Here is a 20801-nt window from a genome sequence, read left to right on the forward strand (position 1 = left end):
TTCTGGCTAGATGTGGACTCCCAGGAAAGAAGAGTCCAGAATTTATATTGGTCTCTGAATTGCTGCATGGAACAGGACTTGCCATTGTTATGCACTGAGCTTTCTAGGAGCGAGGAATAAAGTGTACTGTCTTAGGCCATTGAGATTTTTTTCATATAGTTCATATATTTACCCTAATATAATGAGAATCTCGACTTTCTTTAGTGATTATCTTTTATTCATGTACCTATTGAAGCAGTATATATTGTGTGATCTCTATATGTCACAGGTGTTCCTAGAAAGTAGGAATATAAGCTAGAAAGTGGCAAACAGGTGGAAAACTAACATTAGAGTTTAGGCATTTCTGCAGTGTCCATGGGCCCAGGATTTTGTTGTGAGGCAGTTTTCTTTTTTTTTTTTTTCTTTTTTTGTTGCAAAAAGCTTTATTATTTCCATTTGGTCCAAGGCTTGGGAGAGGGCTCCAGGGTGTTTAAAAAACTGCCTAGTGGCTGCAGACAGGGGCTTCAAGCAGAAGCCCTGTCACCAGAGGGCTCCTCAAAGGCTGCTGGGCTCTGGAGGCACCTACTCATGTTTGATGGTGAGCCTTTCAAAGAGATACTCGCCCAGCCCAGCCTGGGGACCAGCCAGCCTGCAGAGGTGGGTCAGCTGGTCACCCATCTTCTTGATGAGTTTCACCTCCTCATCTAGGAAGTGGCTCTTCAGGAAGTCACAGAGGCGGGGGGTCTGAGAGGGTAGGACCCAGGGCATGCAGATCCAAAAGGGCCTGGTTCAAGTTCTTCTCCATGAGAATGGTGGCTTCCATAGTGTTCTGGGTTTTACCCCATCATCTTGAGATGGCTTCTGCACATCCTGGAAGAGGGCACGGCCGCTGCACTGGTTTTGCATTTTCAAGAGATGCTCGGTGCCCTCGTACCTCTCCTCGGCCAATTCTCGGAAAAGGTGGCCTATGCCCTCCAGAGCCACAATGTTGAGGTTGAAACAGAAGCCTAGAGAGAGGTAGGTGTAGGAGGCCCAAAGAGGCACGTTGACCAGGAGGTTGATGGCGGCCTCCACTTTGGTGGAGTAATTCTGACGAATCTGGGAGCTTATGGTTGATTGGTAATAAGAAGTTAAGCTCAAAAAATGGTGTTGGCTGGTCCAGGTGACTGAGGATAGCTGAGTGGCTGATTCTGAAGGTTGTGACTGGAAAAAAGGTTGGAGGGTGGTTGGAGGCTGGAGTAAGGGGCGTCCCTGTGTCTGTTCTGTCCACACACTGTTGAAGCAAGAGAGATCCACGAGACCACTGAGTACATTGCTGAGGCAGTTTTCTTGAGTCAAATTCTTTGTCTCCTTGTATTCAAAGAGAATTGAGCACTTCTTTCCTATCTAGATTTATTATTTGTACTATTGATATAGGTCAAAATTTAAGTTCTGACTATAGTTAGAGAATATTGTTTTGCAATAGTTATTTGCTTTCAGCTTATATATATTAACTAAAGATTTTGCTTTTTGTAAAATTCACATTATAAAGAACTCTTCTTCTTTGTCTAAGAGGCTGTCTTTCTTGACACAATATTATTAACCAGACATAAATAAAGCTTTTTATCACTAACCCAGATTCACAGTGTTATAAATATTTGTAGGTTCTATCCTTATTTACTTTCACTTAGCTTCATTTCTTCTCTTGTTATAACTTCTTTGTGCAAAGACTACCACACAACAATGGAGACTTATAATATTCCCAGTGAGATAGTGCCAGGGTAAAAATTACAGGTGATCTCAGTCACAAAAACCTCTTCCTTTTTATGCAAGCAAAATTTGTGATAGATAATAGGAAATAGAGGGTGCATTTGTGGTCAGAAGTTTAGCTATTTCCCATCCTTGACATGAATTTTGCATTCAGCTGATGGAACATTCAGATCCAGACTTCTGATATTAGGTTGATGATGAATGTGTGTGGTATTTTACTTCAGAAACAGGTGATAATTTATGAAATGAAAAACTTATGATAAAAAAGCTGCAAAACATTTTAAGGACTAATTCTTCTTGTCATCAAGCAAATGACCTGCTGTCCTGACCATGGTAAATGAAGTCTCCAATAGAATAAATCTGTTGCATTTGATCCCTTTAGTCCAGTGATCCAGAAATTTGGGAGGGAGTTAGGGAGCTATTTGAAAATCTGATAAAGGATAAACATCTTCACCCCAGAAAAATACAGAAACACACCACACTTTATGTGTAATTCAGGGGATTCTTGATCTGCCAAGGTCAATGACTCCAATATAATTAAGAATTCCTACTTTTGTGCAAATAGGCTTGGAGAATCCTCCTTTCAAATAAGCACAAGACCTTCCTAAGACCCAATGGGTCATTATTTGAAATCTCTAGTGGAGTATGAAAAGTAGAACATTCTGCAGCATGAACCACTGATTCAGTGCTTTTCAAACCTTCATATGCATAAAATTCATCTAGAGATGATTACCAACAAGGGCAGATTCCTGGGCTGCAATTCGAGAGATTTTCATTAAGTCGTTCTGAAGTGGGAATCAGGAATCTGCATTTTAAGTACTTAATCTTAGTGATTCTGATGTACATTGCATGTGGGCTACAATCTGAGAAACCCTTTTAAGCCTTCACTTGGAAGTCCTTCAAACCCCTGGCCACCAAGACAACCACCTCTCTGCATACACGCTTGGAGCTCCTGTGTGTCCCGCTTTCCACAAAGAGCTTGCTTGGGCTCAGCATCTTTCCCATTTTTCACTCTCCCACAGTGAACGAGATACAGTATCCCAGTGAGCAGCGTGTTTCTGCAAAGCTAACATGTTTGGCCGACCTAATGTAGCCTGCCGTTGTCATTAACTGCAGAGGAAATCATTCTTAACCACCCCGATAAGTTTCTTAATATAGTAACGATTAATAGTTGTTTGAAAGCAATAGAGGGCACCAATTAATGGGCGGTTTGATAAAACCTCTGGAAGGAAATGGAAAGATGAATCTAGTCTTACTCTACATTACTGTTTCTTTCCTCCGTACATGTTTCTTTGGGGAAAAAAACCGAGAAAAGGAAAAAAAAATCAGTATTTAAAATTGGATTGTGGCGAGAAAATGTCCATAGCTAAAATAATAGTTTTCATTTACCTTCAGATACAAATTAGGATTTCTATCTTCCAACAAAATTTTATTTCTAAGAATTAGATCTAAATTGATATTATGTGTCCAAGAGAGTGTGCACATGACCTAAGGCCTGTCTTTGAATAATAATTCATTAATATATTCATAATTATTACATTATTAAAATGATAATTTTGATATTATCGAATATAATTTAATAGAAAATAATAATACAGTATTATATAGTATTATGGTATTAAACATTAATATAATTATAAATGTATTGATATTATTTACATATTAATAATGATGAATATATTATTAACTTTCTTCCCACGTGTTTCATTTATTATCTATAAATGAAGAGGCACCTCAAAATAAAAACTAAGCATATAAAGCAGATACTTCACAAGTGTCTAGAGTAGAAGCTACAGGGTTCTCTTACTTGGCATAGAGCGTCACAATTCCAGGTTCTTCCTTAGGAACTAACTTACCCAAAGAATTTTCATCTAATAAATCCTTTATCAAACACCTAATGCTCCCTTTATTGTTTAAATGTGCAGGCTGTCAGACTCAGCTGTGGACTAAGCAGAAACTTGGTTTGTAAATATAATTATGTTTCATATGTCCAAAATAATTAAACCTTATTAATAATCTAGGGGAAAAGAAAAAAGTTCTGCCTTTTGAAAAGAAAAATTTTTGCTAAGCATAAATGATGTAAAACCTCCAGAAGGTGAAAAGATCTTTAGTAGAAATATTCAAACACATTTAAGAGGCAGAGTTTGGTAAATCAATCTAGAAAAAAGCTAATGAAGATGGTCATTTAAGGAGCATACAATCTCAAAAGTGCATTGTCCGTGGCTGTTTTCACATTCCAACAGCAAAGCAGAGTTGAGCAGTCCCAACAGGGGCTAAATGAACCTCAAAGCCTAAATAGTCACTATCAAGCCTTTTACAAAAAATATTTGCTGACCCCTCTTCTAAAATTGTATTTTCAATTTTGGGAAGTATTATAAGTAAAACAAAAACTAGGAGTTAAGTTGCTTTAAGCCTATCCTTTTTAAAAGTTTAGTTTAGTCATAACAATAACAATAACACACACATAACAATAACACACATCCACCTAGAATTTCATTCGTGAAAATTTTCAAGTAACATATCCCTACCTACATTTTTTTCCCTAAGTATATACATTGGTTAATACTTGCACTGATGTTTTGGTGGAGTGTTAATTTCTTCCAGGGAGACTGAATAGGGAGTCACAGGGCCTTTAAATCTGCGTTTCACTCACATGAAAAGACCTTGATCACTGGATACCTAAGAGCCTTATTCCATCTCATGGGCAGCAGCTATTTAAATCTGATGTGTCTGCCTTTGAAACAAATTTGATCTTTAGGTGTTTCAACATTCAATGACTCAAATAATGCAGTCCCAGTAAGTAAACAGCACCAAAGGGAGATTTGTTTTAGTGGAGAAGGGGGAAGGATTCTAATCAAGCAGTGGTATTTGCAAAGGATTAGTGGGAGAAATGAACAAATCTCATGCAAGAGACAGCAAACAGCCTGCTTGGCAGGATCAACACCCTGCTCCAGGGCTTCTTGTTAGTGGGGACACATTATTTTGTTCCTTCCATTTTGGGAGGAGTGCGACTTCCATTTCCCACCCCAGCAGAGAACATATTGAGAGAACATTCCTGGACCTCCCCTCCTTAGTGGTTCTCCCCACTGGAGGTGGAGTGATTGATCTGATGACTGAGATTAGGGAAAGGGGCTCTGTTTAATCTAACTGCCCCTTCTTGCCTCTCATTGGTTCTGTTTCCAAGCTACCTGTCTATAGGCTGAATGTGTTCTTCTCTCTACTCTAGCCCCCCATGTGTTAGCACAGGTCAGCTTCCTATGAAGGAGAGAGGGGCATGGACATCAAAAGTTAATATTGGCCTCTGCTTTACGTTACAGTCACCAATTTTTTGTGAGCAATAAAGCTTGCATTTTGATGCTTTTCTGAATCTGATATCTATTACTCAAATGATTTAGAATTCAAAGAGGAAGGTGATTAATTGGCCTCTCAAAACCTCAACAGTTCTTAGTAGAGCTATAGGTTATAGTGGGATGATGATGGCCCATCTTATACAGACTTATAGAGATTTATCTGGGCCTGGACTGTTTGTCTGTGAGGCTGAGTCAAGGAAAGGACTGGCTCTGATTGTCTCAGAGTGGAAGAATCTGCCCCCATAATCCAACCTTCACAGTAAAACCAAGATTTCAAATGGCCTTCTGAGTCTGGAATGATGATCTACAACAAATAAGACATCACTGAACAAGAATTAATGCTCTGTATCAGGAACAAAAATTAAACCACCACCAAGAATAACAATAAAAAATACTAATTCAGAGATAGGATGGGGGAAACCTGACAAGAGAAAAGTTTATATGAACATGAAGATACAATCTCAGTATAAGACAAGAATATTATATGAATATTGCCAAGGGTGAATGAACCTTAGGCAGCCTTAATAATAGAGAATGTCTGGATTAATGGAAGTAATTATCGTACTGTACATTACGCTGGTCAGACCTTATTAGATTATTTTCCCTTTTTTTAATAAGAACCCCGCATACCTTGAGTGTTCTTAATAGAGATGATCAAGATCAGGGATTAGATAATACGTCATTGGGGAATAGTTGAAATAATTTGCCCAGGACAAGAAAAGACTTAAAGAAAGATTTCTTTTCTAATATTTGAAGGGGAAAAGATTAAAATGTTCTCTTTTTTTCTAGACTCAAAGATATGAGAAGCATATTTCAAATCAGAGCATTTTATAAAGTTAAAACAGTCCACAAGTTAAACAGCTGATTTTTGAAGTAATAAGATCCTGACCCCTTGGTGGGTGTAAGCAGAGGCTGAACAAACCTTTTAAAGGAGATACTGCTGAAATAATTCCTTCTTAGAAGACTAATGAACGGGTAATCACTCCAGAGCCAACACTGATTCTTTAATTGAAGACTCCTGTGTGCTAATCCTGACTGTACCACTCTACGTGGTGACCTTATCAGTCAGCTTCTCTAGGTTTCAGTTCTTGCCTTTCTAGAATGGTAAGCAATATTATCTGCCCGTGCCTTCCAAGATTATGAAAATGAAATCATAAAATTGATATTAAAGTGCTTTGAAAAGCACCTATATAGAGGCAGTCTGTTATTATAGCTAGAGTGGAGACTAAAATAGTAAATTATAAAGTGATAAATGCAAAGTGTAAAGTAGGATAGAATTGTTTAAACTTTAATGTGAAAACAAATGTCCTGTGGAATGGTTTTAAATGCAGATTCTGTGTCAGCAGTTCAAGAGTAGGACCTGAGGGTATGCATTTCTAGCAAGTGCCAAGGTGATGATGCTGGTCTGTGGACTAGGCTTTGCTTGGCAAAAAGATAGAAGATTAGGGTCATGTCCTTGCATGCACATCTAAGTAGCTCTTCGCCCACTCGATCTTTTAGGGATTCTATCTTGGCAAAGTTCTCAATGAAGCAAACAAAATTTATGACTCTGGAATAGGCTGTCAGTGAGGAAGTTGCCAACACACCGACCAACTGTATTTATTCATTTTCAGAATGACTCTATTATGACTACTGTATCTTAATTAGCTGTTTGCTATGATAACATATATGTAAACAACGGTTCATGACATTGCAGTGTCAAAGCTGTTTGCACAATGAATCAGATGACTCAGAAGAAAAGTGAGTTTTAAAATGCAACTCAAACATATAGGTGTAGTTATGGTAATTTGCATTCAGGCAGTAAAAACAGATTCTGGCTAGTTTAACTGAAAAGAGAATTTGTTAGATATATATGGGGAGAGGGTTCTAAGTGAGGCTGAAGATAGACTGGCAGCTGCAGGGTTTAAAAGCATGAAATACTCAGTAGTCATTGTTACTGAATAAACAGCAGCAATTTCTTCTGTCCTTCTGTCATTACAGTCAAGAGTCAAAATCACAGCTTGGGTCAAGTGCTTACTTCCTGGCACAGGGGAGCAGAGAGGGGAGGGTCTGGTGGAAGGAGCCTCTAGTGTCCAACCAAGAGGAGAAAGTGGAAAGGAAAGGGACCACTGATGCTGAGAAGCCGAACATCAAAACAAGCATAACTCTCTGAAGCATATATATATGTGTATATATATATACACACACACATACACAATGTATGTCAATCTTATATCCTGTAAAAAATATTTTAAAAATTCAATATTAAAAATTATTTTTCGTATTTGTTTATAATGTTCCTCTTTTATGAAATGCTTATTTTTTTCTATTTACCTATTAAAACTCAGTAGTTTTTCTATCAATTCCCAGTAGGTCTTTATATAATAAATCATTAAAGCTTTGAATGTAAAAAGAAAAGAAGTAATCATATGTAAATTCTCTATTTAAAGGTAGCGCTTGTTACTAATTGTTTTGTGTTTTTAGAGGGGAAGAAGGAGCCGGAGGGACTCTTGGAAACCATTGCCTTAGAAGTTACCACTGCAACCTAAATATAATGGGGGTTCATATTGCAAGATGTGTCATTCATCAAAATAGCAGTTTAACAGAAAAATATTATTAACAGACATTTAAATCTCTATTTGGTGTCTCAAGAAAACCAAAGCTGAGATGGAGTGGGGTTTGGGTAGTTATAATACATTTTAAATATTTAGCAAACATCTTAAAATTTCTCTCCACATCAAGCATTCTCAGTTTCCAACCAAGAATTCTCGCCGAAGTATAGATACAGCTATTGTGTGTTTTTCTCTAAGCTTTCACACTTATTGTATTGCAAAAAAGAAAACTTTCCCTTTGACTATACACACAGTCCCACATCACTAGACTTGACCTCATGGGGTGTGCAGGCTTGTCTCCAGCTCAACTTTCTCTTGATCACTTTTCTGCATAAAAAAGGTTAATCTAGACCGGACCAATGGGTTAGAAAGTAGGAACTTAGAAGGAAAGGTTCTGTGTATTCATTTTCAAAAATATTGGCTGTTGCATTCGTGAGATTATTTTGAAAGCTGAGAAAGTCAGCAGCACATTCTATTGGGCAGATGTTGGTTTAAATTAGAGTTAAACTTCCGATGGCTTTGAATTACTGATTCTCCAGAATTTAGGCATATCCACTAAAGGCCAGATGAATTTGCCTATTTTTGAAGGAGAATACTGCTGAGAATGGGTCTCTATTTATAGATTTCTTTCATATTAGTAGTGTTATTAGTGAGGATGTATATCTTCTTTATTGGTTGGGTTAACTTCAATCTTTGGAAAAGTTTTAATTTTGAAAATTTTGGACAAAAAAGAAGACCCTATGAGCCATGCACCTACGTTTCAGTGATGTTTCTGCATCCCTAGGGCACAGTGAACACAACATCGTTCTTTTCAGAGATGCCTTTTTTTCTCTTTGGCTGAGGAAGGAGGGTCATGGATGTTCCCAACCAATCCAAATTCTGTCAGCTTCAAACTTCACTGAATTGTTTAGGACAAAAGAGACACATATCTTTACAGCCTCCCTGAAGGAACTTTTAAACGCAGGCAAAATAAATTCTATTTAATGCTAATACATAGGTAACTATTCTTTTTAGTTAGAAGAAAACATTTTTAAAATAAATGAAATAAAAAATATATGTAGTTTACACATTATGCTCTAGTTTCCTTCCAGCTGAGTGAAAGGTGATTTGAATTAGAGTTGTCTGGAGTCAAAATTTACTTTTTTTTTTTAGCAGTACACTCTTGAGGCAGAAGGTGCTGAAGTTCAATTAGCTTTACAATTTCTTTAGTTATTTCCAAGGAACAGGTGACCTAGAAAGTTGTCTGAGTTGCAGAAAAAAAAAAAAGAAAAGAAAAGGAAAGAAATAACACAAAGGCTGGTAAACATAGGAATTGTGACTTAAAGAAAGTAATGGTAGTCGTTATAAGAAATAAGAAATGTAGTCGATTTCAGATACCTGGCAAAGTCATTCTAAAGACTGAGGCTATTAGAGAGAGAATACGCAAAATGTATTTGGAGCAAGTTCCTATTCAACTGAACTTTACTTCCTCTATTGCGGATATGTTTGGTTATCTGATGGGACTTTAAGCTAAACCCACATTGTTTAGGATATGGGTTTCCCCAAAGCCATGGTCTGTGTAGAAGGAGTGGGCTCTGTGCAGCAGATCTCTGCTACAGATCTACTGCCTCAGACTATCTCTGCTGCCACTCCACCCCCATCTGTAGCTGTGTACACTCCTGGGCAGCCCTAGGCTACTGAATGCCCAAGCTGGGTAGAAAAAGAAGACAAATTTCGATTTCAGGAGAAAATTTAGCTTCACGAGATTTACAGCACAATGGTTAAGAATCTGGGCTTTGGAGTTAGGTTTGAATCGAAACTCCACCACCTATTTGCTGTGTGGCAAAGGGGAAGACACAGTCTTCTCAGCTGTATGAATAAGCATGCAATAAATGATAGCTGTCAATATTATTGTTGTATATTGTTATTATCAGTCCCTTCTACCTTTCTCCTACACTTCTGTCTGCTCTTCTTCTGCTGAAATGTGATGACATCTCTCCTCATTCCCTACATCTGCAAACAAAAATCACCATGTACCCCATCTGACAGTGTTGAACTATGTGCTGTCTGTTGTTGGCTCAGAAACAATTCCACAGCTTTTTGGCAAGTTTCTATCCTAAAGGATTTGGCTGAACTCTACAGATTAAATTTTCTTCTGTGGATATATTGTAGATGTATTGAATTAGTGACTCACCATGCCCATTTTATGAAAGTGAAATTGAGATGAAATATTTTTCTGAAAATGATAACTTTGTGGAGGTGGGCAGGGAGCAGATAACAGGAATGAGGGTATGACTTCAAAATATATACAAAGTGATTTCACAACTTGCAGGGATACAGATTATAGTAAAGGAACATAAGTGATAAGGTTTGACAGTTTCTTTTCTTCTACTATGAAGAACAGGGCTGTTCCTTCTATGGGCAAATGTCTGGTTGCAGAATCAAACATGACTGTGGAGCAGATCTGGTAACTGGTCAGGTATTGATTTTATTATTTTTAATGACTCACAAATCCACTGGGGATAGTTTAGGTTTGTAATATGAACAGTTTATCAGACTGCAGAAGACACGTCATTTTTTAGATTGACATTTTCCTCTATGGTTATTTCTCTCACACAGCCCTAATGCTGGTGTGGGTTTTGAAAAGCCATTTGGGAAATTTTATTTCGAATTGTTCACATTTTTTGTTGTAATATTTTGGAGCATTTTATTTGCTTAAGTCCAAAAGAAATGGCACTGAGCTGGCTTTTAGCAAAACCTTTGCTATTTGCTGTAGAAACTTGGGCATATTTTCAACCTCTTCCTGCCTTATATTGTTCATGATTAGAGAAGGGATATTTGTGTGTATTTGTGTGTGTGTGTGTGTGTGTGTGTGTGTGTATATCAACATGGCTACTGCTTTTGAAGGAGAGTTAGAGATACTGTTCTGCTCATTTTTGGTTCCTTTTCATTCCTAGCATAGTTCCTGGTATATGTCAAAACATGATATATTCATTAGTAATAATAATAAAAATAACTGTCATTTATTAAACCTTTACTCTATGCAATGTCTTGAACATGGTAATATCAGATAAACCATTATTTAATGGTAGACTGAATGCACTGTGACTAAGTCATTTATTTGCATTCCATCAGTTAATCCTTACAAAAAACGAAGCAAAATAACACTGTACTAGGTTGGCAGAATCATGATGCCCATTTTACAGATGAGAGAATTGAGGCTGAGAGCAGTAAGGCCACTGTCCCAGGATAACACAGCTAAAATATTTTGACATTGGAATTAGGACCCAGATTTGTCTAATTTAGGTGAAAACAGTACCATGAGATGGAGAGAAAGGATAAAAGAAAACAAACTTATATAAGAACTGGAAACCAGCAGCAGTAACAGTGCAGCAGGCATAGAGCACAATGCAGGACACATTTTTCCCCCCAAACAGATCTCCCCTCTTAAAATTTTCCTAGGCTGGCATTACAATGATTGACATATGAGTCTATGTAATATCCATTTCACAGACCAAGGTAATGGTAGCTGCCAAAATGATTTGTGGCAGAGCTTCACTTCTTCAAACAACTATTGCAAACTAGAGTAAGCAAATTTAATTACCTTCCAAGCTGACACAACCTCAGAAGTATTGCTGCTTTGTTATCTTCCTGCTCTGAGTGATGGACTACCCATGATCCGCCAGGAGACACTTGGACATGACTCTACAAGTGGAATGAGGGAAATGAAACTGAGAGTGTAAGATACAGCAAACCCATGCAGATGTAATCCTGGCTAAGAAAGAATTTTGCAAGTGGGTTGCCCTGTGTGTGTTCACTCTGTGTGTGTGTGTGTGTGTGCTTGTGAGTTTCACACCAGGCAATAAATCTTAAATCTAATAGTCCAGATATCCAGTCTGGATATCTAATGCTAATGATGCCTAGGTACTTAGAGGAAGATTAATCTCAGAACTTTGTGATCACAAGAGGATTTGAGAGAATGCAAGTACTCCCATCTGGAAACAATGACAACATGATAACTTTTGCCAAACTACAGTGGTTATTAATAAAACATTTGTTTGCTAAGTATCAATTCATTTATCCTACTTCAAAGGGCCATGAAGTGGATAAATATTTAAAAAACATTTAGACAACTCTTTAAAGATGTATTCAAGTATTTCATCATCTAGGACTTGGGCTCTGTTTTAAAGTTGGTAAACTCACAATATATGGCGAAGCATGGACACTTCAGTCTTCAATGTTTTGGAAAAGTTTCCTAAAACCTCTTCTGCATGTGTAGACCTTCTCTCATGAATGCAGATCACAATCCCTTTCTCCTCCTCTTTGTTTGCCTCCCTGATTTGCCTCCCCGATGGCAGAGTTCATTCACTGTCTTTTTGTTTGCAGGTATCCCAAGTGCCTAGAATAGTGCTTGGAATACAGTGGGCTCTAAAAAAATATTTGTAGAATGCATCAGTAAATCTTAATTTTTACTTTTATGTCTCAAATGCTTGTGTTACACTACAAACGTCATTCTTCATCTCCTATTCTCCCATTTCGTTACTTTTTTCCTAGATAGTTCAGTGTTCTCTCCTGAACATTTTCTCTTTTCTTGCACAGTATTATGTTTCAGCTACCTTGGTTTCAGCTTGTGCTACTTTGTAGTTTTATGTTCTTAGCTTGCAAAGAGCATCTAGGGCTTTGCCACCTGCACAGTGATGGATGTTGCTGCTTCTTATTAAGCTATACTCTGGTTTTCTTAATGTGTCATCTGAGTTTGTTTGTTGATGGCACCAGATCCTGGCTTCTCACTGTGGGGCTCCATTCTGACGTTCTCTTTGTATCAAGGATACCAGTTAAAGTGGTATTTCTGCATCTGTGAAATGCTATTGGAAAGTTGCTAGCAGTGTTCTGACTCTAGGGTTGAAGGCATCATTTGACCTCTAAAAAGGCAACGTTTATTTTGAAAAAATTCATCAAAACTTCCCTTAAGTTTCAAAAAAGAAAAAAAAAAAAGGAAGGAAACCTACCTATCTATGGTTTTTGAGTAAACTATGATTAAAATGAATGACGATGTTTGTCTATGAAGGCAGAGCCATGATACTCTAGAGCAGTGATACCCCAATGCTTTCTCTCACACCTCAGATCAATTTCCAAGGTAAAATGAGAAAAAAAGATTAGAGTGGAAGGATAGTAGAAAATGATAAGGTTAACTCAGAAGAGTCATCAAAACGGAAAGTGGACCTCCAGTCTTTGCCAACTCATGCCTACTTGGATCAGACAATTGTGCCTATCCTATTACAGGGACTTACTGTACTTGCAAAGGACAGACCACAAAATCCCACTGAATTTCTAGCATCATATCTTTTAAAAAACAAGGCATAGTCTGAAGATCAAAACTGACTTATTGGGAAGAACAGAAAAATTTGGTATCTACTGTATATTTACATAATTAAGAGGCAGGTTTAATTGTCATGCTTTCCACCCCCTCCCTTTTTTGGAAGTATAAGAACCTTCACGACAACAGAACTTATTTCCAGAATTGCAGAAGAAAACATATTTCCCGTATTTGATTTAATCACCATACTTATGTAATTTGTGTATTCCGTGCAATATTTTATCGGATTATTTTTAACTTTTTTTTAAACATGATCTTCAAAATAAACTTTTAAAATGAAAAAAAAAAAAAAAAAAAAAGGATTCAAGATGGCGACAAAGGACGATCCTGAACTCACCTCCTTCCAGGGACACAGGGAGTGTACAGCTGTATATGGAAAATCTCCTCTGAATAAAACCTAAAAATTGGTAGAGGGACCCCTTCACATCAGGCAAATGAAAGGGAAACCACACCAAAGAGGGTAGGAGAGGCTGAGACACAATCTCGCCAGAAACCTCACCCCAGCCCTGAGACCCACAATCCTGAGGGAACTCAAAACCTGGAGCTTCTCCCTGAGGAGCGGATTCGTACCCCACATTGGGCACCCCAACTTTTAAGACCAGCACCTGAGAGCCAAGCCCCCAAAACATACGGCTGCAAAGACCAAAAAGACTTGTGCCTGCGACCCCTGGGCTGTGGTGAACTAGAAATGCCCCTTACGGGGCCCGCAGAGGACTCACCTGCCTCAGGGCCTCCACGGAAGCAGCTCTTTGCAAAGCACCCAGATTTTCCGTGAAAGTGGTTCATTTGCTAATTTTAAAGTACTGGTCTGAGGGGGAGGGGTCTGCTGGGACGCTGTCCAGGTTTGGAGGCTGGTGGGCACCATCTTCCTGCTCTCCCTCGGCCTTGCGAAAGCCGGAGGGTGCCGTCTTTTTCTCCCTTTTTGCCTTTTCTTCCTTTTCCCCCCCTTCTTTTCTTTTTCCTTTTTTGGCAGGTGCCCTCGTCGCTCTCCCCCTCTGCCTCGCGGCAGCCAGCGAGCACCATCTTCGGCTCTCTGCCACCGGGAGCGGCAGCATCTCCCGCAGGGGAATTCAGCACTCCGGGGTTTGCGGCTGCCACCGAGGGGACGCCCCTGGCTCTCCTGGCCCGTGTTCCTGGATCCCATGGGAGGGTAACAATTGGCGAGAGAGCCCCTGGCGGGCCACTACTCCCGGGCACCGTGCAGACGGCGACTGCAACTCCCCCAGCCTTCGCGTCAAACAGACCCGCTTGTTGGGCCTTGAACTTAGCCCAAGGGGGCGGACTTCCGGTTCGGCGGGGGCGAGAGGCTTCCGGTCGCTCTGTGGGAAGCCAGGCTGCGGCCGCCATCTTTGAGCTCTCTCTCTGCTCGCGCGCCGGTCTCCCGGTAAAGAGTCTGTACGCTCAGCTGGAGCCCTGATTTTTAACAACTGCCGGCCAGGGAACACCTCACCTCTCCCTCCAGATCACCTGGCCGGCAGGGCTTATTACACTTGCGTCCCACAAGGCTGTGTATGTTTGCATTCTTTACCAGCTGCTGCCTGAGGGTGTGACTTCCAATCCACCTGAATCTAGGTGCTGACTGAGACCCTCTCCTACCAGACACTGACTGGGTCTGACACCCTCCCCGCTACTGGGAGCTATTAAAAATAAAATAGGCTGCTTGGAGAATCACAAAGATTTGGGAGACAAGCAAGAGCTGGAGCAAGGCTGAATCTGGTTTGCCAGGTAGGCTCTCATTTAAAAAAAAAAAAAAAAAAAAGAGTGAGAAAAGTGACCTGCTGTAATTAAAGCAGTAAAATAGTGTAAATCGGGTGACCCTTTAGCAGATTGTGTGTTTGCAGCAATAGATAAAATATTACTTATTTCTTCCAAAGATGGATTTTGACTGAATTCGCCGTGAAAACCATTCTTTGTACTTTGGAGATTTGTCTTTTTATGTAACGATCAGCTCACATTGTGATTGTGTGGCTGTCTCCCCAGGAAGGATGTGTATGCCTGATGTTCTTTGTGTCTCCTACTGCAGAAAAAATTGTAAAAGAAACATACAGGCCTTGCATGGGCTTTCTGACCTGCAGTGCTGGTGTCCTGTCCACGGCCTTATATTAACCATCCTTTGGTCAACACACACTTTTAATGCACTGGTTTAGGCCTGGTGGGTCAGTTCACACCTATTGCGGATGAGGCCTTCCCCTGAAGGAAATTTATATTTCCAACTGCCCATTACTGGGTTGAAAAGTGAGATGAAACTTACACTGGGAGATGGAAACTTTTATCCTCTTTCAAAGCCGAAAACATAGTTGTGGGAGCAGGATTTTGAAGTATAGAGATACTTTGCAGGGTCCCTTTTCGTAGCATTAAGTTGGGCCATCCTGGAGGGGCCGTAAGAGTAGCCATTTCTTTTAGTACAGGTGAGCTTCCCACTGTGTCAAATTTTATATCCCCATGACTGCCATAAAGAGACATCTGGCCGACCATTACCCAGAAAGCAAAAAGTCCTCCTATGTCTGGTGTTTGCTTTCTTTAAAGCATCTCTGCTAGCAGTGACAGTCAGGGTAAGAGCAAAAATTCAACCTTCAGGTTCTAGCACTGCAACTAAGATTGGAGTGTGTGCAGTATATGTGGTCTCATTTGCATTCTGTCTCTGTTTCTCTTTTTCTCTCTCGCAAATTTTCCCAGTTTTTCTTTCTCATTGTCCCCTTTTGCCTTTGCCTTCTGTTGTTTTCTCCCCCTTTTCCTTCCTGTCCCTTCCCTCCTGCCTGTATTACTTTCCCTCAATGTCAGTTTGGATCTTCTGAGAAGACAAAATTAGATGTGCAAGAATAATAGGAAAAACATCTGTGAAGAATAAAGTGGAAAAGGAGCAGAATTAGTAGGGAAACCTTCAGACTTAGCTGCAGCAGGGGAGAGGGAAAGAAGGAGGAGTGGGTGAGAGGAGCCTCAGACTGTAACAAGACTCTCGGAACATTTTGGCCAGGCTTACGAAGACCCCAGAGCAAAATCTTCCCATTAGAGAAGTTCCGTATTGGGTAAGGTAGCCCACCTCACATACCGCTGCCTTGCTCATTGGCGGGGAACAGCCAGGAGAGCTTGGCCTCTGTGAGAACGTTGCAAGCAGATCCGAAGGTATAGCAGTTGGAGTCTGTCAGCCAACCACCTCCTTTGAGGCAGGTTCTCTTGAAAGGAGGTCTGAGCAGCATAATTTCATGACCACCACATTGTCTTTCTTCCCTCCTTTTTTCCTTTCCTTCTTCCTTCCTGCTGACCAAGAAGGCTTGAAAGTTCCCCTCATCTTGACTAAAATTTAGACATGTTTCTTCCTGACTCTTGGCCCCTGATCTTCATTTTCTTAGTGCCTTTACTTTAGAAAACCTGTAATTGTAGATGAGTTCTCTGCTTCTTTATTTTTTTAAGTTAATTTTTATTGGAGTATGGTTGCTTTACAATGTTGTGTTAGCTTCTACTGCAGAGCAAAATGAATCAGCCATACATATACATATATCCCCTCCCTTTTGGATTTCCCTCCCATTTAGGACACCACAGTGCATTAAGTAGAGTTCCTTGTGCTATACAGTATGTTCCCATCAGTTGTCTATTTTACACAAAGTATCAATAGTGTATATGTGTCAATCCCAATCTCCCAATTCCTCCCACCCCACCCCTTTCCCCCTTGGTATCCATACATTTGTTCTCTATGGCTATGTCTCTATTTCTGCTTTGAAAAGGAAGTCATCTATACCATTTTTCTAGATTCCATATATATATATATATATATATATATATATATATATATATATGCATTAATATACGATATTTGTTTTTCTCTTTCTGACTTCACTCTGTATGAAGTACAGATGTAATAAGAAAATGTGGTACATATATACAATGGAATATTATTCAGCCATAAAAAGGAATGAAATTGGGTCATTTATAGAGACATGGATGGACCTAGAGAGTGTCATACAGGGTGAAGTAAGTCTCTGCCCCTTTAAATGTAATTTTTTCTAAGGCCTTTTTCCAGTTTTATAACACAGGAATGTCTTTCTCAAGGACCTGGAAACCATTCCTTTGAAATGCATTCATCAGGAAAGGTCATGCCCCTATCTGCCAGTTTCTGTAAGAGGGTAGAGCCTAACTTCAGTGGGCACCTTACTCCAAGATGCAAAACCACCTCCTGTCATGAAGATGAGAGAAAGTTTACTTTTCCCTTAGGTAACAACAATCAGGAAACACATATGGCCTATGATTCCCCCATCCTAGGTCTTAAACCTATCTAGCCCTTTGTTTTGTTTCTGTGGAGCTGAGCTCACACTGAGTTCTGGGCTCTCTTCCATATCACAATAGCCTTGAATTAAAGGTCTTCCTTGCCTGCTGAACTTTGTCTAGTGTGATATTTGCCTTGATAGTTCTTCCTTCCCTTCTTCCTTCCTTCCATTAAATATTACTGAGTGCCAATGGTGTGACAGGAATTAGGTTAGCATCGGATATATTGGTGAAAAAGGTTGTTGTAGTCATGTTCCTTAGGGTAGACAGAAAATAAGTGAGTTAACAAATAAATGAAAATTTTGAAATGCAGATTTTCTTTATAGAAGGAAAATAGGTTGGTGGTATGACAAATGAGAAGTAGCCTATTTTACATAAAATATTCAGGGACCTCAGAGACATGGTCCTTCTTCAGGTTAGAACCCATAATTTTGGGTCTAGCAGTTTGGCTCCATATATAACAGTAAGTATCTGCAGTCATAATGCTAGCTTTCCAAATCTCAGCCTTCTCAACTATAAGATGAGGATAATAATAATACCTCTTTCATGGAATTATTTGAAGAATTATATAAGATAATGCATCTAATGCACTTAGTGCTTTTATTGCCTGGGTAAAATTGATGTTTGATAATGTTGATGATGAAATAATTTGCAAAGATAGTATTCAAGAAGTAGATATTTTATAGTTTTAAAATTTATTTAGTACCAAACATTAAAAAAAAAAAAAAAAAAAAAAACCTCTTAAAATATCTCCTGAAATACAGTCAGAGGAATTCTGGTCTATACTTTTCATTTGGGCACTTACTCATGTGATGCCCAGAATTATGATTCAGCAGTTTAACATTTAATGTCTTACTTCTCTCAAGAAATTATAGTTTCTTTGAAGGCACTGATGATTACATGCTTTTTATGTTCCCACAGCACTTAGTATAATATAGGCACATAGAATATACACAATAAAAGCTTATTGAATTGATATTCACACTAATAGTGGAAAAATATTTATTGGTGTGAGTTACCAATTCAAAGTTATTTCTTTTTTTTTTTTTTTTAAATGATGGGTTGTTTTTTGTTTTTTAATTAATTAATTAATTAATTAATTATTTTTGGGTGTGTTGGGTCTTCGTTTCTGTGCGAGGGCTTTCTCTAGTTGCGGCAAGTGGGGGCCACTCTTCATCGCAGTGCGCGGGCCTCTCGCTATTGCGGCCTCTCTTGTTGCGGAGCACAGGCTCCAGACGCGCAGGCTCAGTAATTGTGGCTCACGGGCCTAGTTGCTCCACGGCATGTGGGATCTTCCCAGACCAAGGCTCGAACCCGTGTCCCTTGCATTGGCAGGCAGATTCTCAACCATTGCGCCACCAGGGAAGCCCCGTTATCTGTGTGTTTTTTTTTGTTTTTTTTTTTTTATCTGTGTTTTTATAAGCACTTTTTTTCTCTTTGAAAGAAAGCAATCTGGTCTTAGAATTGTTGGCTGAAATTAATTCTAAGAAAAAGAAGACTTTTCGTTTTCATGATAAAGGGTTGACATTGAGTTTAAAAACAAAGCACTTGAGAATCACCTAAGAATATTTTTTATATTACAAAAATTCATATTACAAAATGTTTCATACTGGTGAGGGGTTATGTGGAGCAGAGAATAGAGACATTTTTTCCATTGGATAATTCACATCTTTGTGAAATGTGGCTCTAATTTTTCTAGATTGTGGGATGTGAGATCCTGTGCTCTTTATTGTTTTACTTTTAAAAGCCGACATTGATTTAAGTAAGCTTTCCCAAACAATACTCTGCATTTTTGCCTTTTGTCTTACTGCCAGAAGTTGGTCTCTCTGAAGCAATGTTCATCTAAGGGCAATGTAGATAAAAGTTCAGCATGGGCTGTGGAGTAAGACAGACTTGGTTTAGAGTCTCAGCATTTTGTCCTTGAACAAATTACCTATCTTCCATCTTCATCTGTAAAACAGCAATAGTAATAGTTTCATCCTCACAAGGTTATTGTGAGGGTGAGAAAGTTACACATATAAAATAGTAGATTACTCATGTAAAACACCCAGCTTACAGGAAACACTAAACAGAGTGCACTTCCATTACTTTTCCTATTGTAGATGGCATTGTTTGGAGTTGATTGACTTCCTATCCTGTCTTTCCATAAACATATTTTATTGCATACATTTTGCCCAAATATGAAACTGGCCCTGTATATTTGACCATTTTGAATCTAGGATCAGAATGGTAGTAAAATTACTAGATTGTCTGCCACCTGTCGTTTTATAATAAAAAGGTCACTGATTTAATTAATTTTTCCCCATATATTTCAGGACATTATTGTGCCCCTCCCCCAGGCATGGGCCTTAAGACTTTTAATTAGCCTTCAGTCAGTGCTGTGTCCTGATGAATAACACCTTCTTTTTTACTGGCAATCATTTGACTCTTACAGCTCCTTCACTGGGAGAGTGGGATGCAGGTAAGGTCTCTTGTCAGCATTTATCATCATCAATTTTCCATTACAATTTTTTTGCCTTCTCTTTAGGAGCCAACTCCCTCTAGGTCACCTGGACCTCTTAATTCCTGATTGTTTCCCTTGCAGGGATTTTTCCATGTCTTTTCTAAGAATATTAGTCCCACAAATGCTCTGAGGAAAAAGAAGAATGCAGTAGAATGTTTGGAAAATGTTATTTCTGTGTTGTCCTTGTAGCAATTTATTTTAACGGAAGGTGTAATGTATATGTGTGTCAGCTGACTTTAATCCAGCCTCTAGAGGTGATTAATCAGTATGGATCTTCTCTGCTCAGGAACCCACACTCCAGTGCTGGTTTGCCAATTAGCATAAGATATGGTGGTAATAATTTCTCATTCATGAATAAAAATCTTCCAAGCTCAACTAACCCTTTAACAGCAGAGCTCAAAATTAAAAGCTGTGGTTCTGTGTCCTCCTACTTTATGAAGCTCTCTGTTGACAGATCTGATTTGATGGTTGCTGAAGCTCTGATAGTTTGTTGGGTTAGTTTGAAAATAAATGTCTGTATGTTTGGTAGACTTTTGTCAAAAACTTGCATTTCTTGTAATGTTCCTCTAGTATTAAGGTGGTAAAGAAGAAATTTGTATCTCCTACTTACCTCTAATTAGTGAATTTTATCAAAACAACCCCAAAGATTTTTAATTAACAATAGCTACAAAATATATTTCTCCCTTGGGAATTCATAAAGTACATGAACTCTCTCAGTAAGAAAAAAGTTGTTTAAATTTGTTTCTTGGTTAAACAAACTTTTTGTTTTCAAACTTATTTGAGCACAGATTTCTTTTTTCCTTGGTAAATGTCTATTTACATGATATTTTACATACTATTTATAGACTATGCAGCAATGATCAAAATTTGGAAAATTGGTTATTTTGAACATATCATCTTTTCCATTTTCTTCATCAAAATTCACTTGTATTATGGTCTTTTCCTGTCTTTCAGAGATCATTTCCTCTGAGGGAATCCAAATGCCATGTCTTGAAGAAACCCAAGAAGCCCTG

The 20801-nt window shown here is 38.8% G+C and overlaps 1 protein-coding gene across 1 annotated transcript; it reads right to left on the reverse strand.

The window, feature by feature from the left end:
- Nucleotides 1-561: 561 nt before the first annotated feature.
- On the reverse strand, nt 562-13212 carry LOC118895323 (ferritin light chain-like). The gene is made up of 4 exons (XM_036852252.1): nt 13141-13212; nt 11253-11353; nt 820-1084; nt 562-723 (listed from the first exon to the last, which is right to left on the reverse strand). Exons 1-4 carry the CDS (start codon nt 13210-13212, stop codon nt 562-564), a joined length of 600 nt encoding a protein of 199 aa, XP_036708147.1.
- Nucleotides 13213-20801: the final 7589 nt, after the last annotated feature.

The sequence above is a fragment of the Balaenoptera musculus genome, chromosome 5 (genome assembly GCF_009873245.2).
Source record: "Balaenoptera musculus isolate JJ_BM4_2016_0621 chromosome 5, mBalMus1.pri.v3, whole genome shotgun sequence".
Lineage (NCBI taxonomy): Eukaryota > Metazoa > Chordata > Mammalia > Artiodactyla > Balaenopteridae > Balaenoptera > Balaenoptera musculus.